At 32.0% G+C, this 8318-nt stretch overlaps 1 protein-coding gene across 1 annotated transcript in view; it reads right to left on the bottom strand.

Moving 5' to 3' along the window:
* Window positions 1-4462: 4462 nt before the first annotated feature.
* LOC105621803 (fatty acid synthase-like) overlaps window positions 4463-8318 on the bottom strand; it is a gene marked incomplete at its 5' end in the record, with an annotated part of 18890 nt that continues 15034 nt past the window's right edge. The window contains 6 exons of the mRNA XM_012203255.1: window positions 4463-4573; window positions 4681-4935; window positions 5081-5335; window positions 5432-5904; window positions 6045-6870; window positions 6977-7676. Coding sequence (XP_012058645.1) covers window positions 4463-4573; window positions 4681-4935; window positions 5081-5335; window positions 5432-5904; window positions 6045-6870; window positions 6977-7676 — 2620 coding nt within the window. The remainder of the gene's footprint in view (window positions 4574-4680; window positions 4936-5080; window positions 5336-5431; window positions 5905-6044; window positions 6871-6976; window positions 7677-8318) is intronic.

Below are 8318 nucleotides of genomic sequence, written 5' to 3'. Positions count from 1 at the left end.
TATTACTTACTCTCTCTCTCTCTCTCTCTCTCTCTCTCTCTCTCTCTCTCTCTCTCTCTCTCTCTCTTTCTCTCTCCTTCCCTCCCTCCCTCCCTTCCTCACTCCCCTCTCCCTTTCTCTCCCTCTCTCTCTCTGGGATTTCCGTTTCCTATTATCTTCATTTCTCTTTCTTCTTCCTTCCTTCGCTTTATATCAGACACTCTCCCTCTTCTTCTCATTCTCTCTTCTCCATTCCTCCATGCCTGGCCTCTTTTCACTCCTTTCTCATTTTTCCTCATTCCCTTTCTTCCACTCCTTTTCTCTTTTTCTCTTTCTCCTCTTTTCCTTTTTCCTCCCATCCTCTCTATTTCTTCTATTTCCTTTTCCTTCTTTCCCCTTTCCCTCCTTATCCATTCTTCTCTCTCACTCTTTTCCTCCAACACCCATCTTATCATCTTCTGCCAGCTCTCTGATCCCATTCCCCAGTCTCTACATCTCTCCCATATATGCTCCCAAATCTCTTCCTCCCCTCCACATAATTTACATACTCTCTCATTCTCTTCTTTCCAGTATAAGCCCTTATTTTATTTTCTAATCTATATCTTATTATTCTCCTTCACCTGCTTTCCCCCCATTTCTTCTTCAGATATTCCGGGATCCTTTTCCTAATGAACTCATACCAACTTGTATCTGGAATCCCTTATTCTCCATCTTCTTTTCTCCTGCTTTCTCTCTATCTTTCTTTAGCACAACTCCCCAAATCACATATCCCCTTCCTTCTTTCTCTCTACTTTTCTTACACTCCCACTTTCTGTTCTTAAAGAACTTCTTTCTTTCTTCTCTCTAGTCTGAACCTATTCTGCCTTTTCTGCTTCTTTCTCTCATTTCTTCAACTCGCTTCCCTTTCCCTTCTCCAATTTTTTTCCAAAATTCCATGCTCTTTCCCCTACTCTTCTCGTAATTTATTCCTTTTAATTTCCTCCTTGATTAAATAACCTGGCGTCTTATTGTCCAATCCGAAAATCCATCTTAAATATTTTTCTTCTAGTCTTTTTACTTCTTCTCTTTCTTTTCATCTCCATACTTCCATTCTGTAGCTTATTGTCCATATTGATTTATCAAATAACCAGATTCTTCTACTCCAGTCGTTTCCAAATCTCCTCTTCCCAATTCCGCATACCTCTCCTAATATCATGGCCGCCTTCCTTGTTCTCTCCTTAACTTGTGTCTCCTTAACTTGTGCGTTTTGTGTGTATCTATATCTAAGTATGTAATAATTTATCTCATCTATTTTCTTTCCTCTGTATCATTAATCCTTTTTGCTTGTTCTTCCTTTTTCTTTTCTAAACCTCATTATTTTACTCTTGTCTTCGTTTCTTTTCCTTTCTAGATATTCCTCCATTCTATCTATCATGCTTCTCATCCCCTCCTCATCTTCCGAAAGTAACATCATATCGTCCGCGTATGCTAGCGTATAAACTTTTCTCTCACTTAACCTGATTTCTCCCCACTTCACCCTTCCCATCTCTTCCAGATCCGCTATTACTGTGTTGAATAGCAACGGGCTCAGCGGACGCCCCTGTCTTACTTTCCTCTCATCATGCTCTTTGTTTTGCTTAACATTTCTTTGACCCTCTCTATCAATCCTTCCCTTTTTTTCTCATTGTTTTGTGTAGAATTCCCCTGTTCACTGAGTCGAATGCCACTCTTCACGAACTGAATCACCACTTTCTTCCCTATTCTCAATTGTTTTTTTATTATATAATTTATAACGTAAATGTTATCTATTCCCATCTCCCTTCTAAATCCTATTTGGTTCTGCGGGATTCACCTTTTTTTCTTTACTCCTTAAAAACTCCGTTTTTATATTTTCGGTTAACACCATTAGATAGATCTTGTACAATGTTGTCATTAATGTTACTCCCTCATATTCCTCTATCTTCTTCCTTCATCTTTTTTCACGATCGGGATTATTACTCCTTTTTTTCATTCTTTCGATCATCCATTCCCTCTTTATATCCTTACAAAATTCTATTATCCAATCCAACAACTTCTCCTCCCCATATTTCCATACTTTCCCTGATATCTCATCTACTCCTATCGCTTTCCCATCTTTGATCTTTTTAATCACACACCTCAATATACCTTTAATCAATCACCTCCACAATTTCCTCCTTGCTTATCTCCCTCTCCTCCTCTTTCACTCTTCTTTTTCCCTCTCTTACTCTATGTTCCACTCCTTCTAGTACTCTTATAAAGTGCTTTTCCATTCCTCTTTCTCAATCCCATTTATTTCTTTTCTTTCTATTTCTTTCTATTTCTCTTCTTTCTGTTTTTTACAATTTTCGAGACATTCCTCTCTTTTAATTTGTTCTGTCTTTCTCAACCATTTCTCCGTTTTTTCCTTTTTCTTCCTTTCACATAATTTTCTGCATTCTTTTTTCCTTTTAATGAATTTCTCCTTCTTTCCCTTTATCCTTCTTCCTTTCCTTAATTCTTCTCTTACCTCCTTCTTCTTTTTCTTGCATTTTTCATCCCACCATTCTCCTTGTCTTTTTTCTCTCTTTTTTTGCTTCTCTTTCACTTCTTTTAATACTTTCTTAATATCACTCTTCATTGCGATAGAAAGTAAATAAAAGATTTATTCAGAATGAAGATGGCGTACAAATAAAAAGTTCCTATTTCTATATATGTATACGTATGTAAAATATATAAAATATATTAAAATTTTCAATATTTTTTAAAAAATTTTACGTAGGCGACTAATAATGATCTCCTATTTACAAGTGATCGGTACGTTATTGAAGTTACATTGGACGCGCATGCGTCTGAAACGCGGCCCATCTAATAATACAGTTAAAACACCAAAAACTTACAAGTCAGTAATATATGGGTCAGTAATATATAAGTACCCTCTTCGAACATTTTCATATCGAGAATAACGCAAAAAAAATATCCTTGCAGGCTTATCATATCTATGGACAGTTAAAGTTTTTTTTAGCTTCTCAATCCGAGTCTTCAAATTATGTTATAAAAAAGATACAGCAATGTAAAAAAATCGCATAGGGTATATTGGATCCATGAGTAGTTTGCCAGAGTTAATAACTAATAATAAATTATAAATTCAATATATGTAATTCAAAAATTGACTGTACATTTTAATTTTCAGACTGCTGGTTACATTTGTAATGCTGGTTATATTTTAACTACATTCTTTTGACTTATCAATTTTACGGCAATTTTTATACCTTTGTTTATTATATTTTTCATGTGAATAAATTAATGTTATTTATTTTCATTTTCTCGCATTTTCCTCGCGTATTTTTCGCGTTCTCTTTCAATGTAAGAACCGATTATGACTAACACAAACGTCCTTGATTGAAACACCCATGTATTCTAACAAAATAAACTGTGATTACTTAATTATATATAATATTGCACACTTATTATATATTCGCGTCCGACTCTCTTGGTTTTATTATATATAATATAAAATTCTAATTCTTATTTTCCAGATGCATGTGCCCATCAGTATAAAGGTAATCTTTTGAAATCAATTATTATATTTATTCAGTAAATAAATGAATTATTTTATATCTTTGTAATTAACCTGTGAATCGCAATGGAACTTTGCATAAATTATTTTGGATACTTATAAGAGAATGGATTTACTTATAAGAGAAAAATGTAAATCTTTTTAATCATTAAAAAAATTTTAATTTTTAACAATAAAAATAATAACAAATAAAATAAATAAACTACAACATGTGTTATTAAATATAATCTTATTGTAACTTCCATATGTATTGGGTTGTCCGAAAAGTTCGTGCCGATTTTGAAGGAAAATTGAAACGCAGAAGATTTAAATTTTAGTATATATTTATTAAATTATATATTATACTTACGGAACTTTAGGCTGAAAATACATTCCATCAATAATCAATTTGCAATCATTTAAACAAATTTTAGATATACTTAATATAAATGTATTATATACTTAATACACATTCTAATAAATACAATATAATAAATGCGTATTTAATGTAATTTAACATTACAACATTACGCATGCTTTTCTTTTGTTCTAATACTCCCAATCTTTATATCTACATTTATTATATGTTATAATATGTTAGTATAACTATTATATATTATAATATAATGTTATACTAACAATGAGTGTAAATAAATTGCTATGCACATATAAATATTTGGTATGTATTATCAAGATTAATACAGAAATATGAAGTGAAAAAAATTTAATAAATTTATTACATTAGATGAACCTTAACACTGGTTGTTAAAATTTTATCCTTCTTACGTTAAATTCGATAAACTGTTTTTTGACACATAACATTTCCCGCTCTGTTCAAATTTATTCATCTTTATAAAAAGAACGGAATTTTTGACTAACTTAAAACTAACTTTAAAAATTTCTTTATTTATCTGTTCTGTAAAATCAAATTATTAATAAATAAAGATATTAAATTGTAAATGGTAATTCTCCGTTAATAGCAGCTGCTACTTTTTTATTTTTCAAGATTGTCACATGATCACCTTCAATGTAATGTACTTTTACCACATTTTGAGTTACCTTAAATAATTACACACTTTATTAACAAAAAAATTTGTATATAAGTAAATAAAATAAAAAAAATTATTTAAATTTTATTTATCAAAGAACGTAGATTTTTTAAATACCTTATGCAAACAAAAATCTTCTTCGATCGCAATCATATTTGATGAGTGCGTACATTTTAGCAATATTATGGGAGACTTAATAGGTGGTAATGTATAAGGATCATATTGCCGAAGAAGGGATAAATGTTTGTAAATCGTTGTACACAGCGTCTTTAAATTTGCAAATGAGAGATATGGATATATAGTTGAGAATTGTTTAGCGAAAATATTGAATCTTTCATTCCAGCTCTCACATTTCTTCAATTCCATTAAAATCTACAAAAATATAAAAATTTTTATTCTTATATACAAGATCGAGACAGAACGAAGGAATTAATTCTGATCCACATAAAGAAACTGAAAAATAATATAAATATGCCGTAAATTAGTTTCAATACGAGTTAAAATAAAAATTATATACTTTTTGAGAACTTCCTGCTGAATAGATTTCTAGAATATTAATTAATATATCAATCTGAAAATTTGCATCATCAAATTCTAATTCAAAAGGTTTGAACATTGTTCGTGCTAGCTCAGGAGCCCCGTCGATGAGAATAAGTCGGCCTTTAAAATTCATAGCTTCTAATATCCTTGTTACTTCAATTGCAATAAGAGATCCGAAGGAGTACCCTACCATTACAAAATTTGTTCCTTCTGTTAGTTTTGGAAGTATGCGCTGTAAAAATATCAAATGTATTCGATGAAATTTATATTCTTTAAATGAAAACAATTTTTCATCAACATAAAATAAAATTATTAATACGATGCATACGTTTGTCAGACGATTAGTAGTCTCCGTTATCACATTTGTAGAATCAATGTTGTTTCCGTTATAATGCAACAACGATGTTGAAAACTTAATATATGGTATTATAGTTTTAAATACAGGACTACATCCGTCAATTCCCGGTATAAGAAATACTTCAGTCGTAGTGTTCTGTTTGTTAGTTGAAAAATCTGTTGAGAAAACAAAATCTTCATCTTTTAATGTAATACCAACTAAAATTTTTATAACGTCTGATTTTTCTAGGTTGATTTTCTTCTCATCATTCGCATCATCCTCACTGATGCTTGCAACGGACATCTTAATAAGTTTTGCAAAAGTGAGATTTCGTGTATCTTGAGCTGTGATAAATATATCAAATTCTCGTTCCAGAGTTTGTTTGATTTCTACGGCCATCATAGAATCCATTCCGAGTTCGGCCAGAGATGAATTTGGACTTACAACCTTTATGTCACTTATATCTACAATATAAAATTATTATGATCTATAATATATAATGCCTTTTATAAAGTAAGTAGTATAATGTCTTTTGTGAATTAAATTAGCAAACAAATATGATAAGTATTTACAAAAGAAAAAAAGTCTCCATAAGAGCACCTACTTAAAATATTAGCAACTGTTTCTACCAGACTTCCGTGACATCCCACTTTTTTTTCAGCTACGACCATGCTGCTCACAATGGGCCGAACTTGAAGTAAAAATTTATCGAGCTCGTTGAGACAGCAAGATATTTTTTGCTGTAGAGTGCCTCCGATAATTAATTCCTTATCATCCTCCATCATGTCAGCGACGAGCCCCACGTCACCCACAGCTCCCCATTGAATCGCCAATCCCGGCAATCCTTTCTCCGCTCTTTTCTCACAAATTCTTTCCATAATAGAGTTGGCCATGCCATAATTTGTCTGACCAGCGTTTCCTCTGCCGCAAGAAACGGAAGAGAATACCACAAAATGCCGCAGATTAAGACAGATTTCCCTAGAAAGCTTGTCTAACATTTGCGTTGCACGAGCCTTCGATTGGAAGGATTCTGCAAATGCTTCTGCAGTTTGGTTTTTGAAGATGCCATCCCTCAGTACCACACCGAGATTGAATATAGCGTCCACTGGAGCTTCTTTTTCCGCAGTCCGTAAAAGATATTCGCAATCTTTGAGGTCAGCAACATCGATATTCTTAATGATCAGAACGTTTACGCCATATGATTTCCATAGTCGAACTTTCATGCGTTGATAACCGTTTTTTATTCCATTTCTTGAAATCAGAACGATGTTTCTGGCACCACGAAATATAAGCCAGTCTGTTAATTCTAAACCAAATCCGCCCAGGCCTCCTAATATAATGTAACTCCTATCTTTGAGACAATAATAGCGACGATACGCGAGAATGTGCTTATCTAAAGGTTCATCTTTTTCATGAATATTTATAATAATCTAAAAAATAATCGTATTAAAAGAATTCATGTTATATGTGAATAGAATATAGAGTGCTATTATTTATGAATAAATTTTTCTATTATTATAATATTTATCAGCATACCTTTCCCATATGTTTTCCGCTCGCCATATATCTAAAAGCTTCTTCAACATTTGTTTTTGGAAAAATTTTTGCTTGGATTGGTTTAATTGTTCCATCACTTAGACCATTTTTGATCAATGTGAATAATAAACGTTTCCACTTGGAATCCCTACTTTTTATCATCATATTTTCAACTTTAATCCCTTGAAAACTGATACCTTTTTGAAATACAGACATATCTAGGGGATTATTAGAAACAAGGTCGAATTTGCCAATCTCTAAGAATCGACCATTGTGAGCTAAACACCGAACGGAGGCGATTAATTTTTCTTCCGCCAATGAATTTAATACAATGTCGACTCCACGACCTTTCGTCTGCTGCATTATCATTTGTTCAAAACTAGTATCTCGAGAATTTCCAATATGTTCATCCAAAATAGTCGGAAATATTTTTCTAATAAAATTCCGTTTATCACTCGTGCCCACTGTAGTAAATACCTGACATCCCTCTTTAAGAGCAAGATGTATAGCTGCTTGTCCAATGCCTCCAGTACCAGAATGTATAAGTATTTTATCACCTTCTTTTATTTTCCCATAAATGTATAAGGCTAAATAAACCGTGCTGTAAACGCACGGGATCGTTATTGCCTCTTCAAATGTCCACGCATCGGGTATATACCAACAAAGATCTTCATCTATCTCAACGACGTTTGCTATGCAACTAGTAAAAGTAACTTTGGTAAATGTTCAGTATAGAGGAGCACTTTCTGATGACCTCGACCTTGACATATGTGATCAAGGTCATGACTCCGAGTGATCTTCAAAAGGTTTTAATCCGCGGTCATCTTTCATTAAAAAGTTATTATATAACACAAAAATTTCAAAAATAACGTATTATTTCTGCTACATACAATATTAAATACTATTCTACATAGGTTTTGACTTGCCACGCGAAGCAACTTTCCGCCTCCCTCCTCCCCTACTTAACCTGGGAATAGGCGCGTCTCGAAACTAATGTTAGTAGGCGCATCTTGATCATTTTGACCGAAATATATTTTCGCACATACATATGTTATAACTAGAACACATATATGATTATAATTACTATAAGTAATCATTAATAAGAAAACGTTCTGATAATGCTTTATATTAATCAATTAAAAACAAAGAAACGTAATAATTATTGGAAATAATTGTACTTATATAATATATCTTTATTTTAATTTTACAATACTTTTTTTTATTTGTTAAAATTATCGATATATAATGAAATTATATACATATATATATACACATATATACATATATATATATATATATATACATATATATATATATATATATATATATATATATATNNATA

The sequence above is a fragment of the Atta cephalotes genome (genome assembly GCF_000143395.1).
Source record: "Atta cephalotes unplaced genomic scaffold scaffold00037, whole genome shotgun sequence".
In the NCBI taxonomy this organism is placed as follows: Eukaryota; Metazoa; Arthropoda; class Insecta; order Hymenoptera; family Formicidae; genus Atta; species Atta cephalotes.
The sequence above is the reverse complement of the archived record's forward strand: the minus strand, read 5'-3'. Positions and strand labels throughout refer to the sequence as shown.